This window comes from Megascapheus bottae, chromosome 3 (assembly GCF_031878675.1).
Source record: "Megascapheus bottae isolate mThoBot1 chromosome 3, mThoBot2.hap1, whole genome shotgun sequence".
NCBI lineage: Eukaryota > Metazoa > Chordata > Mammalia > Rodentia > Geomyidae > Megascapheus > Megascapheus bottae.
The window spans coordinates 64,099,379-64,119,545 of NC_143511.1; the positions used below are offsets into that span (position 1 = coordinate 64,099,379).

The window sequence follows — 20,167 nt, forward strand, 5'->3', positions numbered from 1 at the left end:
AGAGATTCCTCACCATTTCCCATTCACCTAGTCAAGTGCAATAAATATATTTACTGGATGACTCTGAATGTTTAAAGTAGTATAAATGATGCTTTTCTATGTGAGGATAATGATACTGTTCAAAACATGAAAGCAATAAACTTATTTCTCCACTTACAGTTATACCACTTACAGGAATTTATGTTTTTGTATTAAAAGCTATCATGTTAGACATTCATTCCTATCAATCATAATTACATTTTTCACTATTTTAGTAAGTCCATTTCATAAGAGACAAGTTAATAACCACCTTAAGAAATCAGTACTATTTAGAATCAGAACTTTAAAATAAGAACCTCATCCATTTACTTATTCCAGAGGGTTGAAAGACAGCGTTATCCTAGAAGGATGATCAACACAAGCACTAGTCTCCTCCAAGGCACTTTCTCCATTTTACAATTATTGCATTTGACAAGCTTCCCTTCTCTTAACTATGACCTAATAAAACAAGTACTTCCTCTATGCCAGGTAGAATGTATTTTATACGGGTATGTTTGGATCTTACAGTCTCGTTTTATAAAATAATTGTCCCCAATTTTGTTCTAAAAGCCAAGGTTCAGCCAGGCACTGGTGGCTCATGGCTGTAATTCTAGGTACTTAGGAAGCTGAGTTCTGGGGATCATGGTTCAAAGCCAGCCTGGGCATGAAAATCTGTGAGACTCGACTCATCTCCAATTAAACTGCCAGAAAGCCGAAAGTGATGCTGTGGCTCAAGTGATAGAGCTCTAGCCTTGAGCTGAAGAGCTCAAGGACAATGTCCAGGTCCAGAATTCAAGCCTCAAGACCAACAACAACAACAAAAACAAACAAACAAAAACAGGGTTCAAAAAGAAAAGAAAATCTGCCAAGTATCATACAGCTAAAATGAGTGAGGCCAGAAATTAAGCAGGTTTTTCTAGTTTCAAAGTAACTCTACCTTCTAGTACTGTCAGCTATCCCAGAACTCCAGAGCCCACAATGATTCTATACCACATCACCTCTCCTGAAACCTTCTAGGGAAAAAAATCCTAGTTACAAACAAGTAGTTGCAGCATGCACAAATGTTTTAACAACAGTAACTTAAATGTATACTTGTGAAACATATCTTTTAAGTCAATGTTAACTATATAATCACAGCAACTCTAAAGTTCAAGAAAGAATCTTGTTGTTCCCTACTTGATATGCTGGAAATTCAGATCTTTGTAGTGTCTGGATATGGTAAAAATAAAAATATTTGTTAAATGAATTTAGACCCAAATAAGCAATTTGTTCAAATTAACAGGACAGGGTACAAAACCTAAAAGCCAGGTTGGGAATATGGGTTAGAGGTAGAGTGCTTGCCTAGCATGCATGAAGCCCTGGATTCAATTCCTCAGTACCACATAAACAGAAAAAGCCAGAGGGCTAGCCTTGAGCAAAAGAAGAATTATTTGTAACAGCAAAAGAATGGAAACAGTGGGCTGGCATATCTACACAGTGGAACATAAGCCGTGTTTTAAAGATATGGAATATTTCTATCCCCATCTCCAGATAATATTTTAAGTTAAAATAAAAATGTGAACGACATTTACATTTTATTCAAAGGAGAGGAAGAAATATAGGAACAACTTGCATACATTCAAATTTTAAAAAGGGTCATGAAATTTCAAAGTGTTATATTAGTGGGGAGATCAGAGGAAAAGGCCAAATAAGATTAGAATTATCCAGTTACAGTTTGTTTTATACATTTGGTTTGATGGCAGTAAATTTTGCATGATTATAAAAAGCAAACTTTAAAAAACATAAATAAACAAAAGAACCTATCAAAGTTTATTAAGCTACTGGCTAAAACTATATACACTGGATTACAAATTTATAATAAGCATAAAGAACACAGAAACTTCCAGTGTTGGTGGTTCATGCCTCTATCCTAGCTACTCAGGAGGCTGAGATCTAAGGACTGGTGTTCAAAGCCAGCAGGGGCAAGAAAGGTCAAGAGACTCATCTCCAGTTAACCACCAGAAAATCAGAAGCAGCACTGTGGCTCAAGGAGGTAGAGCACTAGCTTTGACTAAAAGAGCTCAGGGTCAGTGCGCAGGCCCTGAGTTCAAGCCCCAAGACCAACAACAATAACAAAACATCTTATTATGGGGAATTCTATAGGAGCATTTCTGAAAGAAAGAACAAGAGAAAAAAAAAAAAGAGGAGATGGAAAGGAAACATATAGATTTTTAATTGGGGGCTGAGGTACAGAAAAGTGGTAGAGTAAGTTTGGCATTCAGGAGACCCTGCATTCAATGCCCAGCATTGAGGGGCGAGAGAGAGGGGGAGAGGGAGAGAGAAAAAGAGAGGGAGAGGGAGAGGGAGGGGGAGAGGGAGGGGGAGGAGGGGAGAGGGACAGGGAGAGGGGAAGAGAGAGAGAGGGAACAGGAGGGAGAAAGGGAATCGGAGGGAGAGAAAACAGGAGAGGGAGAGAGAGAATATGAGAAAGAGAATGATATGAGCCAGAACCAACTGTAATGGATCAGAGTCCCTGTCCAAAAAAAGTCAGGGAAATTTCAACATTCACTCATTCACTTAACTTTTCTACATGTAATTAGAATATACTTGGGGGGGGTGATTAAAGAAATGCTAGTATCTCACAGATATAACTGATCTGGTATAGGGCTGGACTTTTCTCTAATATTCACTCATTCATTTTCAGAACTGGGGGATTGATTCCAAGGCATTCAAGATGCACTCCTGAACTATATCCCTATATGTTATTTTATTAAAACTGTACCTAGTGATTCTAAGTCACAAATATGTACATATATATGGTTCAATAAGTCACCTAGCTAAGCATCTAATTATATGTCTCTAGAAGCACTTTTCTTGAAGATTGGAAGTTGTACTTATCATGGGCATTAATAGTTAAACATCTCTGAATTCTACTGAACTTATATTTAAGGTATTTACAATGAGATGTTTACTTGGCTCTCTTATTTACTTAGCTTCCCAAAAAGTAAAAGCAAACTATTCTTGGCTCCCTATACACATGGAACAAATCAAAAACAAAAACTGCAAAATTTTGATTGTTCAGGCAGAAGGACATTAGGGCTGGCTATCAACTTATAAGGATAATTACCATGAAATAATGAGACTACATCTTTAAAGAAGCAAACTGAGTGGAAGGGGGGAAAAAAGGAAAAATCCTCAAAAATCACTGAAGAAGTTACTAAGGAATATGTGATAACTTTATTACAATTTAGCCTATTCCTCTTATTTCACTTTTCAAATCTCCTGTACACAACCAATATCCAAAGACCAATAGTAGGAAATAGTTAAAATAGTTAAACAGAAAACTGTTATTTTCAATCCTGAATAAGTACATCTCAGATACAAACATAAGGAGAAAGGGATCACTTAATAATGCATATTTAACATATAGCAAAGCTCAGGGAAAAAATATCACAAGGTTTATCCATCCAGAAAAGCTATATAAGTATGGTTGTATGTTTTAAGATATTTTTGTGATTGAGAGATTGCCTATATCCTACTTGCCTACACCTACTTGCCTCTAGATGTTTAGGATTATGTTTTAGCTTTATGAAAATCATAAAATAAATAGGTCTAGCTCTTTAAGGCTGAGGGATAGAGTGCCTGAAAAAAAGGACTTGTAGGAAAAATAAAATAAAATAAAATACAGGTGTTTAGAGCAGGCTATTTAAGGGGAAAATGATGACTTTGGCTAAGTTTGAGAGTGGGTTTTCTACTATGTGGGAAGCATAAATTTGAAGCCTGAGGGCTGGAGAGAGAGACAAGAGTACTTTGGAGGGAGAGAATGCAGGAAGGTGTGACATTATCAAAAAGAATATCTTTACCTGTCTTACTGTAACCCCTCTGTACATCACCTTTCTAATAACAATTTTAAAAATTAAAAAATAACATAAAGTAAAAGCGCACTGGGAACATGGAGATGTATTCCTTAGACGGGGATACTGAGCAGAAAGGTTCTATCACTATGAGATAGAATTAGACCATCAGTCAGGTAAGCAGCTTGAAGTTGTGATTAGACCAATGTTGTGTATTTGCTAAGTATAAGATCATTTGAACTAAGATAACATGGTGTTCAAATTCAACCTAGTTTGACTTGCAATTCTGGTTTAATAAATCCTTTCTGCTTTATTTTACAGCTCATTAATCTTTACAGGAATTCTTTAAAACATCTCATAGGTTTCTAGTTTTCTGGGTTTGCTTAGAAAGATAAAGAAACAAGTATTTTTAATTTGGTTTTAGCTAAATCTAGAGTAAAAAAAAACAATGCCTCCTTTATATATATCACAGTTTTCTAGAAAATGCATGTTATTTCAAAAGATTCTTCCTTTTTAGTTGTATAATCAATGCCATTGAGGAGGAAAGTATCTAATGGTTCTTCTACTTAATGTTTCAATATTTCTATTATCTTAAGATTATTTTTACACTTTGTACTTTTCAACAATTGAAAAATAAATTCTAGCAATTTTAAATTCAAGTCATTTGTAAACAAGGAAAAAATTAACTACTGTTCTTAAGAATATTACTCCAACAGTTCTAGAAGAAAAAGAACCCCAATTTATAATGAAATTACAAAACAACCCCATAAAATGCACTCTATTTTCCTTTACAAAGAAATTATTGTTATGTGCCTATAAGAAATGGCAATACGACACTCTATCACTTATTATGTTTATGTACAACTTTTAGTTTTCAAAAGAATTTTGACTTTTTTTGGTGGCTCATTGGAGGTACTAGTCTCACTGACATTCCTTTCTTTAACTATAATCTTCAGACCTCAGCCTTCTGAGTAGCTAGGATTACAGGCATGAACCACCAGCACCTGGTTTTCATTTGTATTTTTAATAGTACTTTTCTTGAAAAAGGTCATATGTTGTACATAGATTTTAATATGGCTTGCAAGCTACAATAAAAGAAACACATTTCAAACAAAACATTAGACATTAAATATGATGTGGTGGGAAAAGCGTTGCTTTTCAAGAAACCTGTATTTTGGTTCTTAAACCGTAAAGAAAGTCGATTTTAGTCATTGTTCATCTTAAATTTCACTAATTAAACCTTTTTTTTCTTTTTACAATTAAGACATTTTTCAAATACTGTTTTAAAATAACACCTCAGTTGAACAAACATTCATTTTGCCATATGGAGTTGGATATTCATGTTGTCTCGATTTAACCTGAAGCTTGGGTCACTCTGCACATTCTACATGCTCTGGGGAAAACTAAGGAGCTGAGGAAAGATTCTCTTTCTAAGATGGAATGGTGGGGAGCTGATTAAGAAGTCTATGTGTTTGCAGAAGAGCTAGCCATTCTCAGATCAAGAACAATGATGAAGAGATACGCTTCAGTGGGGAGCTACAAGTTCTGGAAGAGGACTTGAAATGAGCATTTCAGATCATCACACCCTCTACTTTTCCAAACCCTTCCCGGTAGACACCAAAAGCAGTCTCCAGTTCCGGGTTCCCAACCAATCGTAAGAGGCCACAACAGAGAGCTCCACCAGGCCCCGCACCGTTTCAGGTCCTGTGAGATTCACAGGACCCCAGCACCTGTCGCTTCACACCCTTCCCAAACGGGGTGGGAGGGGACCCTGGGTCTCTCCTCGGTCCCCGTGAATTCAGGTTACACGCCCTGGCGAGGCGCGAACATCCCCGCTACGGGAAGAGTGGGGGTAAAAGACGCTCCTTCGAAGGGACCCTCCCTCCATTCCCTTCCCGGGAGCTGATGCTCGAGCTCGCAGGTCCCAACCCCCGACCGAGGTTTCTCAGGCCTAAAAGGACCCCGGGCCCAAGAAGGCAAAAGACAAGATGGCAAAAGTGAAGGCAGCGGGGAAAGGGTGCGCCCTTAGTCCCCGCCGGAGAACGTAGGGAAGCTGGGGCAGCGCCGTCCGCGCTCCGGCGAGGGTGGGGGCAGCCGGTGAGTCCGTCCGAGGGTCTGTCATTCCCCCACTCACTCACCAGGAGCAGCAGGGAGCATCTGAGGTCGGTTACGGAAAGGAAGACTGCAGGATTCATGGTAACGCTGGGGTCCTTGGCGGGGATCGGGCTGGGTTAGGTTAGGAAAGGGCTGGGCTCCAGGAGCCCGCGGCTGCACCTCGTCCTCTCGACCCGGCGCTCCAGCGGCGAACACCCGGGACAACTTCCAGAGAGGCCTCGCACGCCCTCACTTCCGGGTCCTGCCCACCTCAGAGCACGACGGGAAATGTAGTTCTTGACTTCCCTCGTCGAGCAACTTATGCGGCAACAAGAACTCGCTTTCCCAGTACGCCCTAGGCCCAGGCCCACCGAGCCTTCTTCGCGCGGGGACCAGTGGGATTGAAAGGGCGGAGAGCCGCGTACTTCAGAGCCGCCCAAGATGAGAACTACAATTCCCAGGAGGCTTTGCGGCCGAATGCACAGGGTGGCCTTCTGAGGGTTCGCTGACTTCAGCACCCCGAGGTTCTACCCTTTGGGGGCCTAGCAGGAGGGGCGGTCCCCCCAGGGAGGGAGGTCGTGCCTCCTGGAGCCGCCCCCGGGACCTCAGTCCTGGAGGAGGCGAGGGTGAGTAGGAATGGTTCTTGGCTGGGGAGGCTCGGAACACTCTGTGGGCACCGTCCTGGGCGCTGCTGCCCACCCTGGGCCCTCCTGTCCTGAGGTGCGGCCTTGAGCCTCCATCGCTGGCCTCCTCGCCTGCTGCCTCTTCTTTCTGTGCTAAAAGCCTCCGTTATAAAATGGAAGCCACCGCTGGGGACTTCAGTGAGGCAGTGGCTTTTCCTGTGAAGAGTAGATGCGGTAAAGGATGGGAAAGCACGTTCGCAACTGCACAATTCATTGCCGGAGCGATTGCTTCTAAGTCACTGATCACTCCTACAAGTTAATTGAGGAATTCTTTAACCAAACAGTCAAGGATTGAACCTGGCCTCGGGTAACCCTCCAGCATCTCAGTAAACACCCAGCCAGGCCCATGTGGTGGACAAGTGAGCCATGACTTCACTCCTAAGAACTCCAGAAGCCCTCTCTGCTTTTGTGGTCTTGCTACTCTCTTCTTTTGCCTCAGCTTTCCAGCTTCCTGAGGTGCCTCCACTCCCTTCTCTTTGCGGAATGCCATCTCAAATGTCATCTTCTATGACGTTTGTTATCCCTGACACGTCACAACCTATCAACTTTTTCTCTTAGCTAAAATTACACTTCCTTTGTGTGTATACTGTAGCTCCACTAGCTTTGTCCAGCTATGATTATTAGAACATTTATTACATTGGCTTGTGTTATAATTATTTAATCATGATTATATCTTTCCACTTTATAGCCCTTTAACAAAGTAATTTGGATTTTCAGCTATTAAAAAAAATGATTTACTGGGGGAAAAAAATCACTGCTAAAATATGCGCTTGTGCTTAAAGAACCCTAGAGGAATGATTTTCCCAGCATGTCAAAATTTGTGACAAAGACTCACTTAGATCTAATTCCTACCACAGTGTTCTTATCTATACAACTTGTCAACCATTCTGACTGAGCCCAAATTAAAATAAGGAATTAAGAAAGAACAAACTCATGAGCATGAACTCGTTATCCTAAGAAGTTAAACTTTGATCCTGCTTACTCTTTGCACTTCAGACTCAGCCTGTGACCTTTCATTCAACAAACATTTGCTGAGCACCATCTACCTGTTTATATGCTAAAATTTATGAGGGGAAGTATATATGTAAGTAAAATCTAATTTTAATGGGTTTTTTTCAAATATAGCAGTAGTTTGATAGTTCTGATGTTCCAAAAACTCAAAATCTAAAATGTCAAGTCTTCAGAATAATGTCGCACACATACTTGGCACAACTTGTTAAATGAATGAACATAGGGCATCCTTACCATTTTATAGTGTTGAGGAAGCTGAGATAGTCTTGAGAAGAACACACTGCTGCTTATTAACACAGCAGGCCAAGAACTCAAGTATAATTATTCTTCTACCATGTTTCCACCTCACCCTGTTTTGTAGCTTCTCCTTCAGGATTTAAATGTAGTCCAAAATAAGACAGTGAGTCCTCTGACATGACAGACATGTCTCATTACATCCTCTATCTCTATATTTTCTGCCAACATGTTAACACAGATTGTCAGCAAAATAAAGACTCGAAGAGTTAACCTTGTACGATAATTCTACAATTTTTTTTCTCTATGACAAGGAATTTGAATCAATAGGCCATGCCAATAACTACTTTAGACCTAGTTCAGCAGCTATGGAACAAAACACTCATATCCTCAGAAAACAAAGAGATTTGCATTTCTTTTATGACCAGAGATGTTGAGCATTTCTTTATGTGTCTATAGGCCATTTTTGTTTCTTCTTCAGAGAAGACTCTCTTTAATGGGATGGTTGTTACTTTGGAGATTAGTTTTGGAGTGATTCAATCTTTTGAGCTGTTGATATATTTTAGATATGAGGCCTTTGTCCGTTGTATGGTTGGTGAAGATCTTCTCCCACTCTGTAGGCTTCCTAATTAATTTACTAGCTATGTCCTTTGCCATACAAAAGCTCTGCAGTTTAATGCAGTCCCACTTGTCCAGCCTTTCTCTGATTTGTTGTGATTCTTGGTCCTTATTAAGAAAGTTTCGACCTGTGCCAAGAAATTGGATAGGGAAGGGGAAAACAAGATGAGGGGTGCGGGTAGGAGGAAGGGAAATGGGGATCAAGACATGTGAAAGGGTATCAATATATGTGAATTAATGCACCTCCTATCTGGCAAATATCATGTAACCCTTCTATTAATTACAATAAAAATATATGAAAAAAATTAAAAAAGAAAACAAAGAGATTGGAGTGACATTTTTTTTTAATGAAATTGGAGAACTGGTCTACCTTCATGGCAACACTCAACTGGAACGTATTCCAAACTGTTCCTGTCATATAAGTATGTTCACTCCAGTTTGCTCTGCTCCTTGTGTATCTTTTACTTGTTACCTTCCTGGTCCTCATAGGCATTCAAGTTGAAACTTTAATAGAACATTGTGTTTAGGAAGGATTTTTAAGATAAATAATGTAACTTCTCCCTCCCTTTTTCTCATCAGATGCTTTGAATACTTTTATTGCACTTATGACATAGCCAACCTCTGCTTAACACTTTTATTGATAGGCAGCTCACTTTTTTGGTGTACCTAATCCATTTCTAGAAGTTGGGTTTTTGGTTTTTTTTTTTAAGAAAAAAAGCACACTGTCAGAACTTTTTTCTTAATGTCATATGGTTAATCCTAAAGAAAAAAATGTTTCAAGTAATATCTTAAGCTAGTCATATTTATTCCTGAGAAGGATCGAGAAGAGAACAAATTTTAAAAATGAAGAAAAGAACTAGGTAACTTTTAATGTTTAAATCTAGTTAATTGACTTGATAATTAAGTTTACATCAAAACCTTTTTCTGGGTTGCTCAATAAGTTGATTCCCAGAATGAATTTTAATATCTAGTGTTACTTGGTATCTGATTGCCTGTATTAACTTAGAAGTCACCATGACTTTTGAACTCTGTGCCTAATGTTAACTATTCAATGGTCATCTAATTTCCCACGTTATGGAAATTCAAGGACTGGGGTGTAGATTTTTCTTAATCCTAATCAAGCATTTCTAGTAAATAATAATGTTTATTCATAGCTACTTGGAACTAATTAGAAGATAATCATAAATATTTCCTGCATAAACTTATTGTCTGAATCATTATTTCAGGTTGATCCCATTGTTGAACAGACTATGAGCAGACCAGAGAATCTGCTCTCTACTGGTTCCTCATTAGCATCACAAGTTCATGCTGCTGCAGTTAATGGAGATAAAGGTGCTCTTCAGAGACTTATAATAGGTAAGCAGTCCCCTTAGATTTAGAAACCATGAATGTAACTCTTTGTCCTAAAGAAGTTAGTTAATATTAGTTTCCACTTGCAATGTACTTGGAATTAGTATTTATTCTAGGATGTGGATAAGAAAGAAATTAAGTCCTGAGACTTCAAAAGATGTGTTAGGATTGAGTGCAAAGTATTTGCAAAATTTTTATGTATTCGGCACCAAATCTAGATAATATCACATAGGGAATTCATTTGGGATGGGGATTATTTGCCTAGCATAAGTAGTGCCACCGACTGTATGCTTCGCATCACCAAAAAGAGAGTGTCAGTTCATCTTTGTAATAGCAGGGATCTAGAATGAAGATAGTTAATAGTGATTTTATTTGGCATTTAATGTAGCGTACACTTAAAGTGCCAATACTTACATATAAACTTATTATTTGAAATTGATTCAGTGTTCACACTCCCACTTATATGTCTGTATGATATCCAGAAGTCCAGTGTCAAAGTTCTTGAAGGAAAGAATTAAATAAGGGAAAGGCAATAATTAAGAGAAGAGTGACTGCCATGTGTCCATAGCTCATATCTGGAATCATAGCTACTCAGGAGACTGAGATTTGAGGATTAAAACCAACCCAGGCAAACAAATCTAAGACTCTTCTCTCCAGTTAACAGGCAAAAAAAAGCCCTAAATGGAGGTGTGGCTCAAATAATTGAGTGCCAGGCTTGAATATAAAAAGACAAGTGTGAATACAAGTCCTTCGGTTCAAGTCTTAGGACTTGCACAAAAATTAAAGGATTTTTCTGAGTTGTAAAAAATGTAATTCTAACATATTCACAAGCCCTAAAATATTTGTTTTCGCTGGTATTCATATATGCCAGTGTCTGGTGACACCCCTGACTGGCAACTTGGACTACAAAATGAAGTCCAAGTTACTTGAACTTTCACACTTGTTTCTTCACCATTTTCATCTTACTTTTCTAGTTTCACCTGGAGCATCTGTCCTTGTACCCTAACCTCCAGTGAGACAAGAGGCTGTTCTGCTTCTTAGTACTTTCCTCTATATATTTTTTCTTCTGCTTCCACTTTTCCTTTTCTACTAAACAAATGAATAAACTCCTTCTCATCTATAGATTAAGATATATGTGCCATATATGCTAAAAATTTCCCTTCTTCTACCGAGACAATGTCTTTATTTTTCCTCAGCTGCTACATTCATAGTTCTTCCCTGGAACTGACATTTCTCACAGCTGCTACAACAGTTATGTGAACATCCATTCCATCATTCAATTAAAAGCTTTTTACTTCCAGCTCACTTGCTACAGATAAGCAATACTTTCTCATCTTCACTGAGACTTCCATTTTCTTTAATTTCTTTCCGCGTTTAACTTTTTCTCTATACAGCCTTAATGCTAAGGTCTATTATGTAAACTCTTCTTTTGCAGAATTTCTCTTTTTTCCTCCCCTCCTGTTTTACTTGTGGTTGCAATCCAAACTCTGTATGGCTCTAACCTGTCTTTTCCTGGCAACTTCAGAGCAGCTGAACTTGGGTTGAAAAAAGCACTCTACCACTAGGCCAAACTTCTGGCCATATATCCTTTTTTTGTTGTTAGTCATGGGGCTATAAAATCTGAACTCAAGGCCTGAGCACTGTCTTTAAGCTTTTTCTGCTCAAGGCGCTACCTCTTTGAGCCACAATGCCAAATCTGGTTTTTGGTAGTTAATTGGAAATGAGAGTCTCGTGGACTTTCCTGCCCTGGCTGGCTTGAACTTCAATCCTTAAATCTTGGCCTCCTTAATAGTTAGGATTACAGGAGTAAGCCACAGGACCTGGCTATATTTTTAAACTTCTGACCACTGCATCTGTAACCTTTAATGTCTTTCTTCTAAATTCCTTCCATCAACATTTTGATATGCTCTGTTGTCTCCACTATTTCTAAAATTCCTTCCTTGTTCCTTCATCTACCTGAATGTAAAACCATATCTCACAACTATGTTGGTGTACAGCTGAACTGCTCCAATTGCAATTTGAAGAAGATAGAGGTATAGTATATTTAATTTTCATTATAGAACAAAGATATCTAGGCAGTCCAAGATGGATAGACAACACAGCTTCAAAAAAATCAGCCAGGGTTGCTGTGGAACTTGACTGCTATTCTCAAAATCTGTATGACTTCCATCTCTAGGTGAGTCAAAGCTCATTAAGGGATGTGAAGGTATTCTACACTTAGACAAAGGGCCACACTTCCGATAAAAGAGCTGAACACCCATCTTTCTGAAGGTGGTGTCATATCTAGGCAAACCTCAGGCAAACACTTCTCCAGAGGAAAAATAAAAGAATGGAATAATTGTCACCAAAAATGTGCCACCCAAACCAAACCTTGTGAGCCATCTTCACCCATTGCCTCCACTCTTTCACCTTAACCACCTAAATGAAACAAAATAGGTGGATATACTTCTTATTTTGAGGCATACATGTAGGCATTAAATATATATGTAATTTAATATGTATACGTAAAGTAAATATCCATCTGGCCACCACCTAGGCCAAGGAACAGAAAATTGTCATCTGGGGCTGGGAGCATAGCCTAGTGGTTGAATCCTTGGCTAGCATTCATGTAACCCTGGATTCGATTCCTTAGTATCACATACTAAGAAAAAGCTGGCTCAAGTGGCAGAGCACTAGCCTTGAGCAAAAAGGGTCCGAGGACAGTGCCCAGGTCCTGAGTTCAAGCCCCAAAACTGGAAAAAAAGAAAAGAAAATTTTCCTCTGAAGTCCCTCATGCATTCTTCCTTCTCCCCTAGAGTAATTTGCTCTTTTGCTTTGTTTGCTGGGTTTTTTTGTTTGTTTGTTTGTTTGAGTGCTGTGTCGTACCTAGAGCTTTGCACGTGTTAACCACTATACCACTGATAAATACTCCAAACTCTCTCTCTAAGTATATATCCTTAAACATTAGAACTTAGTTTTGCCTTTTTTTAAGTTTTTTTCTCTTTCCTAATTATCCCATCTCTGCTTGATCTGGAAATACAAATATAAATATATATATATACTTTTTGCCCAAGGCTAGCACTCTGCCACTTGAGCCACAGCACCAATTCCAGCTTTTTGTTTTCTATGTATGTGGTTCTGGGGAATCAAACCAAGGGCTTCATGCATGCTAAAGGAACACTGTACTGCTAGGCCATGCACCCAGCCCAGTATGATCATTTTTTAAACTGCTTTCTATACTCTATAATTATTTTGCAGGCCAGAGCTAAAAGTAAATTGAGTTGAATTAAATTGAATTGAATAGCTGATTGTGATTAAATTCCATGAGAACCCAAAATTTCAATCAGAAAGTTTTGAGGAAAATAACCTATAATTAATTTCTGAAAAATATAACCTTTAAATAAGCAATATGTTGTAAATTAACAATACCAGTTTAGTCATGCCAACTAACTAAATGTGCTTCATTGTAAAATGGGGAAGCGGGAAAGCTTTACTATAACTTTATGTTCTAGAGAAGGTCCTTAAGAATCAAAAAGCAATCATAATGTGGAGCCAGTGCAGAGCTGATAAATTGATGGACTGTTTCCCTCTGTTTTCTATCACCTGGTCTAAGGAACTCATAGCTCATAACTGACTGAGGGAACAATCTCATCCTTACAACTGTGCCATTGTGCCTTCTGTGCAGAGATACCTTCACTCAGTGGCGTTTCTAACACTGGCTGTTCATATTGAAACAATAAAAAAAAATTCATCCATTACTTTGCTTAGCAAGTGTTGGTGGTTTCTAAGTATATTCTACAGCTTTTTTCTAAGAAAGTGATATAGTACTACAGATGAATTATTTTTTTTCCTGAATCTTTGTTCACCAACTGCTTGGTGGATTCATTCACTTTAGCATTTTCTGTTTTCCTTTCTCTGTTTCCATGGAGAAGTATGTCAGTGATGTGTTTGATTCCATGGAAACCAATGACTGTCTCTTTCTACATACACAACTCATTAAATTGAACACTTACTGTGCTGCCCATTGTCCTGGGGGAGGACTGAAGAGGCTTTCTCTGAATGAAGTATCATTCCAGTAGCGGCTCATAGTGGTTAACCTAAGTTAGTAGATTAATGTTTTAACATTATCTGCTACTTCCTAGATTCTGATAGCTTCAACTTTATTTCTAAAAACATAAGCATATATAGTAAACTCTTTATATACCATAGTTATCATTTACAGTATGAAGCTTTTTCTCTTAAAATGGAAGTCAAATGGTATTTTGAATACTAGAGATGTAAGTTACAATCGAATTGAATGAATTTATGTGCCCGCGCGCGCGCACGTGTGTGTGTGTGTGTGTGTGTGTGTGTGTGTGTGTGTGTGTATGTGTGGTGATCTGAGGGCTTGAACTAAGGGCCTGGTTGTTGTCTCTGAGATTTTGTGCTTAATGCTAGCACTCTACTACTTAAACAAAAGCTCCCCCTCTTAGTTTTTTGATGGTTAACTGGAAACAAGAGTCTCATAAACTTCTGTGCCTTGGCTGGCTTGGACCATTATCCTCATAGCTCAGCCTCCAGAGTAGCTAGGATTACAAGGCATGATTCATCTATCCCTGGCTGAGTAGATTCTTTATAGCACTGTATAGGGTATATATAATAGAAGGGTAGTATAATAGGGTATGGGTTTAGAGTCAGGTAAATGTACACATTCTAGTTCTAGTTAATTCTAGTACGCCTTAATAAAGGAGATTGGGTATTCCTGGCTAAATTATTTTATGTTTTTTTGAGTTTCCATTTCCTTATCTAAAGTATAGGTTGTATTCTATTTGTGTGAAAATTAAATGATATAATCAATATAAAATATTACCATAACCTTTGACTTGTTGTGGACAACAAGTAACACCTTGCTATTCTTGTTATTATATCAGGTTGGATTCAGTGTAAAGGTAAGCTAATTAAGTCTCCAATAATTTAGAATTGTTTCAGAATGAAAAATCACTAAATGTTACTAGTACTGTTTTCTTTGTGAAAACCAAATAAAATGATCTATAAATACATACAGTGTATAATGGTTGGTATTGTCATTGCTGCTAACAGATTTGAATTTCTTATCACTAATGTACTAACCAGGCAGCTCCAATCAGATTCTACCACAATTTCTTTTACATTGTCCATATTCTAAGCAAGTGTAATGTAAGTCATTTTCTTCCCTATTTGTGTGTGTGTGTGTGTGTGTGTGTGTGTGTGTGTGTGTGTGTGCGTGCGTGCCAGTCCTGGGCTTGCACTCAAAGCCTGAGCACTGTCTTTGGAATTTCTCAAGCCTAGAGCTCTACCACTTGAGCCTCAGCACCAATTCTGGCTATTTTCTATGTATGTGGTACTGAGGATGCTGGGCAAGCACTAGGCCAAATTCCTAGCCTCTTCCCTATTTTTAAAAAACATGTTCCACAACTGTAGACATGACAGTAAGCTCCACAAACAACAGAGTTAAAGTTACCTCTTCTTACTTTATCTTAACCCTTAAGCTTTAAATCATAGGGCTAGTAAATATTTTATAGATGGCTTTCTTATGTAAACATGTTTACAGAAATGGATACTCAGACTTCTATGTCTATGTAATCTGTTGTTTACACTTTCACAGTTTTAATCAACTACAGACTAAAAATATTCAGATCGATTGCTTTATATTAGACATGTACAGACTGTTTCTTGTCATTGTTTCCTGAGCAATACATTATAACTTTGCATAATATTTACATCTTTTAAAAAATATTTTATTAACATTGATTTTTACATCATATTTCAAATGTCATGTTTATTTACATCTCTTTTTAAAATTTTATTTTACTGTAAAAGTGATGTACACAGGAATTACAGTTATATAATTAAGATAATTAATACATTTCTTGGTGAACATTGTTACCTCCCTCCCTTGTTTGTGCATCTTAATAGATATTATAAGTTATCTAAAGAGAATTTCAGGTGTACAGGAAAGAAGATATGGAAGGTAACACATAAATCCTGTACCATTTTATATAAAAGACTGAGCATCTACAGCTTTAGGAGTTTGGTCTAGAGCCAGTTCCCTATGGATACCAAGAGGTGACTATATTAACCTGTATTTTTTATCCACAAAAATAACAAATAATATCAGCCTACATTCATAAAGTTTTGTGTACCAGTTGTTGTATTATGTTACAATTTATTAGTCCATTTAATAATAGAAAAGTTTTAGTACTCTTAGTAACTTCATTTTATAGGTGAAGAAACTGAAAAAAAGAAAGAAACTGAGATACAAAGAGATTAAATAGTTTGTCTAATGCACTGCAGTAGTGACTAAAGTCACAAGGTCATACTCCAGTGTCCATATTTTAAACAATAAATCTATGAAAAATATGGGTAAATATTTCTGTACACATATATACTTTCCTCTTCATAGTAGAAAATGAGAAAAAACTGACTCGAATGATAAACTAAATGGTTATCTAGATTAGATTTGTGTACATGTGTGTGCTCACATGTGTACATGCACACATGCATACAATTATGTACTGTTTTGTCCATGTGTTAAAGCATATAGCGCTCAGGGAAAAAATTAGGACCTTGAAGATAATATACAAGATTATAAAGGAAAAGTTATGTTGAGACACCTTTACCAAATATTTTGAAATTAATATATACCAATATGAAATTAAATGGTATGTAATAACATATGCCATAATTTTTAAGAAAAATATATTACATAACACAATCTATAACAGTCTAACAATAGTGATTATTTCAGCATAATCATGAGTGTATATTGTAAGTAAATTGCAAAAATTAGAATGGGAATTTTTATTTTAAAAATACAGTAATATCTTAAGTATGTACAGAGACAGTATACCCTTGTTATCATTACTTTTGCTTTATGTTAGGACATCAAAACTCTGAAGTATGGGCCGGGAGTTTGGCCTAGTGGTTTAAGTGCTTGCCTAGCATGCATGAAGACCCGGGTTCGATTCCTCGGTACCACATACATAGAAAAAAGCCAGAAGTGGTGCTGAGGCTCAAGTGGTAGAGCTCTAGCCTTGAGAAAGTCCAAGGACAGTGCTCAGACCCTGAGCTCAAGCCCAGGACTGGCAAAAAAAAAAAAAAAAACTCTGAAGTTAAGGAATTTAGTTGTACAGTTAATAACTGGTGGAATTGAAACTCAAACCAGTTTATTTGAGGGTAAATTCTTTGTTCTTTGTTTCTATGTAGTCTTTCTAACAGGAAGCAAATATTTTAAAAAGTGATACAAATGTCTTCCTGTGATTTTCACAGTATGATGAAGTGGATGAAGGCAGGTGGAATAAATATATCTTGATGTCACATGAAGATACATTCAAGAAAAGCAACAGCATATCAGTAGGCGATGTCCTATTTGTGTTCGGCAGTGTGATAGTATGACTATTCTCTTGATTAGCACAACTGTTATTGCTAGTGACACTCATTTCCGTTAACTACAGCTGAAACTCTGGTTTCTGAACATACCAGCCCATTAACCATTCAGATTCTTCTGCTTCAACTAGCCTTAAAATAACTGAATGCAGTCAAGCAGTGGCTTTCCATCAGGGTTCCATCAAGTTCAGTCTACTGATTTGTGTTCAGACAGAGCACATGCAGAATGCAAACCCAGTTAAACAAGCGCCAATTGGTCATGGATTAGAGGCCATCTCCACAGTTGCCAGAATAATTAAAACAACACAGCACACTAGCCAGCTGATTGTTTATAAACTGCCCCTGACAAGAATGTGAATTTAAATGCACTGCCATCCAGTGGATATCAGTTTCTGTCATAAACTTTATGTTTGTACAACATGTTGCAAATGTCAAAAATTTCCTAGTAATGAGTCATTGTATTTGATCTTCAAAATAAGTTATTGTATAGATTTGATAAGTATTAGCCAGATGTTATAATTGAAGATAATAAACCAAGAGATTAACATAGATTGATAAAGGCCTAGACTTCTCTGTTACTTTCTTTTGTCCAGGAAGCCCAAAACTTTATTTATGCAGAAAATAGTTAGAAACACACTATCTTTGCTCCCTATACCATTCCTGAAGGACACAAAGTAGGACCCAGTGAGGGTGAATGTTGCTTTTTCTAGCAATGCATAGGAGATATATACTTCCAATTTCCTCAAATAGACAGTTTTTGCCTCATAGGCACAACATATTGAATGCTGGTGACATAACCCAATTAAACCTCTCTAATGGGAAATACAAATACTAGTTACTCAAACGCAAAGTCTGTCAGGAATTGAAGTGAAGGCTTAAAGTTTCCTGTATCACAGGAGACTTGGAAAGAGGCAGCAACTGGCCTATAATTCTTTGTCCTGAGAAGTAGAGTCACTTCCTAGCCCCACAGTACTGATTGTGCTTTATCAGTTAGGATTATCTTTAGGTATGATGATTGTCTACATTTCTCTGTAATTTCAAAATCTTCTCTCTTACTACTTTTTCCAAGGCAGCATCACATTTTAAAGAGAATTATAATATTAATTACTCTTGTGTAATACCAACTATTACTTTGTACGTAACACAAATAAAAGGCTAGTAGAACATTTCCTTTACTCATAAGAGACAATGATAGACTTAATTTACTCTGCTGTATTCTGTATAATCACTTTGATTCCAGAAAGGTCAAATCAAGAAAAGGAATGTGCTTCACCACATTTTAGATCTGCAATAAGTTTAGTTTTAAATAAGACCTTACCTATAAATGTAGTTGTAGAATCTTTGGCATCTTCTAGACTAAATACTAAAGAGAATAATACTTTAGTAATGTTGTACCACTCAGAAGCCTTGTACATTAAAGCTTTCATTATCAGACACATTGGTTTAAATGCAATGTATACTTCTAACTGCAAAATCAAGATTCTGAAAAAAGAATACTTGTTTCCTCTAGGAGTTTTATACAGCCTGTATTAGTAAGGCTCGTTCTGTTTCAAGAGTGATGACTTTTCTTCTTTTCTTGCTATTACTTGAGGAACCATATGTTAGCAAAGAAAGTTATCTGAAGAAGGCATTCAATCTCTCTGAATACCATTTATTCTAAGATTATATATATGTTTGCCGGTCCTGGGGCTTTTACTTAAGGCCTGGGTGCTATCCCTGAGCCTCTTTGTGCTCAAGGTTAGTGCTATACCATTTGACCCACAGCACCACTTTCAGCTATTTTTTTTGCCATAATAACCCAAATGCTTTATTCCTTGAAAACATTAAGTTAAGAAACTAACTTGTGTTTCCACAGGGATGTGGCATGAGTCCCAGTCATGAGAGTTCTCTGAACTTATTGAAGTTTTTCTGACTTTCTTTCTTTCTTTCTTTCTTTCTTTCTTTCTTTCTTTCTTTCTTTCTTTTTTCTTTCTTCCTTTTTTTGCCAGTCCTGGGCTTGAGCTCAGGGCCTGAGCACTGTCCTTGGACTTTCTCAAGGCCAGAGCTCTACTTGAGCCTCAGTCAGTTATTTTTTTGAGTATTTTTTTTTATTGGAGATAGGAGCCTCACAGTAACTTTTCTACCTGGGCTGACTTCAAACCATGATACTCAGTTGATCAGTTTTGTTTTGTTTGGTTTTGGTCAGTTGTGGAACTTGAACTCTGGGCCTAGGCATTGTCCCTGAGCTCTTCAGCTCAAGGCTACCACCCTACCCATTGAGCCACAGTGCCACTTCCAGTTTCCTGTTGGTTAATTGGAGATAAGAGTCTCATGGACTTTCTAGTGTGCAGGCTGGCTTTGAGCCACTGTCCTCAGATCTTAGCCTCCTAAGTAGCTAGGATTACAGGCCGCTTTGATCAGTACTTTTTTTTTTGCCAGTCCTGGAACTTGAACTCAGGGCCTGAGCACTGTCCTTGGGCTTTCTCAAGGCTAGTGCGCTACCACTTGAGCTACAGCCCCACTTCCAGCTTTTTTTCTATGTATGTGGTACCAAGGAATCAAACACGGCTCTTCTCTACCACGAGGCCAAACTCCTGGCCCTTGATTAGTATTTTTAATTTTTTTTTTTTTGCCAGTCCTAGGCTTGAGCTCAGGGCCTGAGCACTGCCCTTGGACTTTCTCAAAGTCAGAGCTCTATCACTTGAGCCTTAGCACCACTTCTGGCTTTTTTTCCTGTGTATGTGGTACCAAGGAATCGAACCTGGGGCTTCGTGCATGCTAGGCAAGCACTCTACCACTAGGTCAAACTCCTGGCCTATTGATCAGTATTTTTAAGAATAAAACAATCCCTAGTTTCAGGCACAAAGCATCCCAGGCATACCTGCAACATGGTTTTGCTTGTTTGTTTGTTTGTTTAATCTGGCAATGGTATTTGCCCAAAGAAAACATTTTATTTGGTCTGTA

The 20,167-nt window shown here is 37.8% G+C and overlaps 2 protein-coding genes across 4 annotated transcripts in view; one reads left to right on the forward strand and one right to left on the reverse strand.

Moving 5' to 3' along the window:
• Positions 1 to 6,397, reverse strand: part of Erp44 (endoplasmic reticulum protein 44) — a 61,492-nt gene extending 55,095 nt beyond the window's left edge. Inside the window, exon 1 of the mRNA XM_090330333.1 lies at positions 5,990 to 6,397. Coding sequence (XP_090186459.1) covers positions 5,990 to 6,046 — 57 coding nt within the window. The 5' untranslated portion in view covers positions 6,047 to 6,397. The remainder of the gene's footprint in view (positions 1 to 5,989) is intronic.
• A 75-nt stretch (positions 6,398 to 6,472) lies between these two features.
• Positions 6,473 to 20,167, forward strand: part of Invs (inversin) — a 111,504-nt gene continuing 97,809 nt past the window's right edge. Inside the window, exons 1-2 of one of the 3 annotated variants that reach the window (XM_090330323.1) lie at positions 6,473 to 6,571; positions 9,718 to 9,847. In XM_090330323.1, the coding sequence (XP_090186449.1) occupies positions 9,742 to 9,847 (106 nt within the window). In that variant the 5' untranslated portion in view covers positions 6,473 to 6,571; positions 9,718 to 9,741. Of the gene's footprint in view, positions 6,572 to 7,236; positions 7,713 to 9,717; positions 9,848 to 13,814; positions 13,922 to 20,167 lie in introns of those variants that run through there. The other 2 variants (XM_090330322.1, XM_090330324.1) reach the window with 2 other exon arrangements.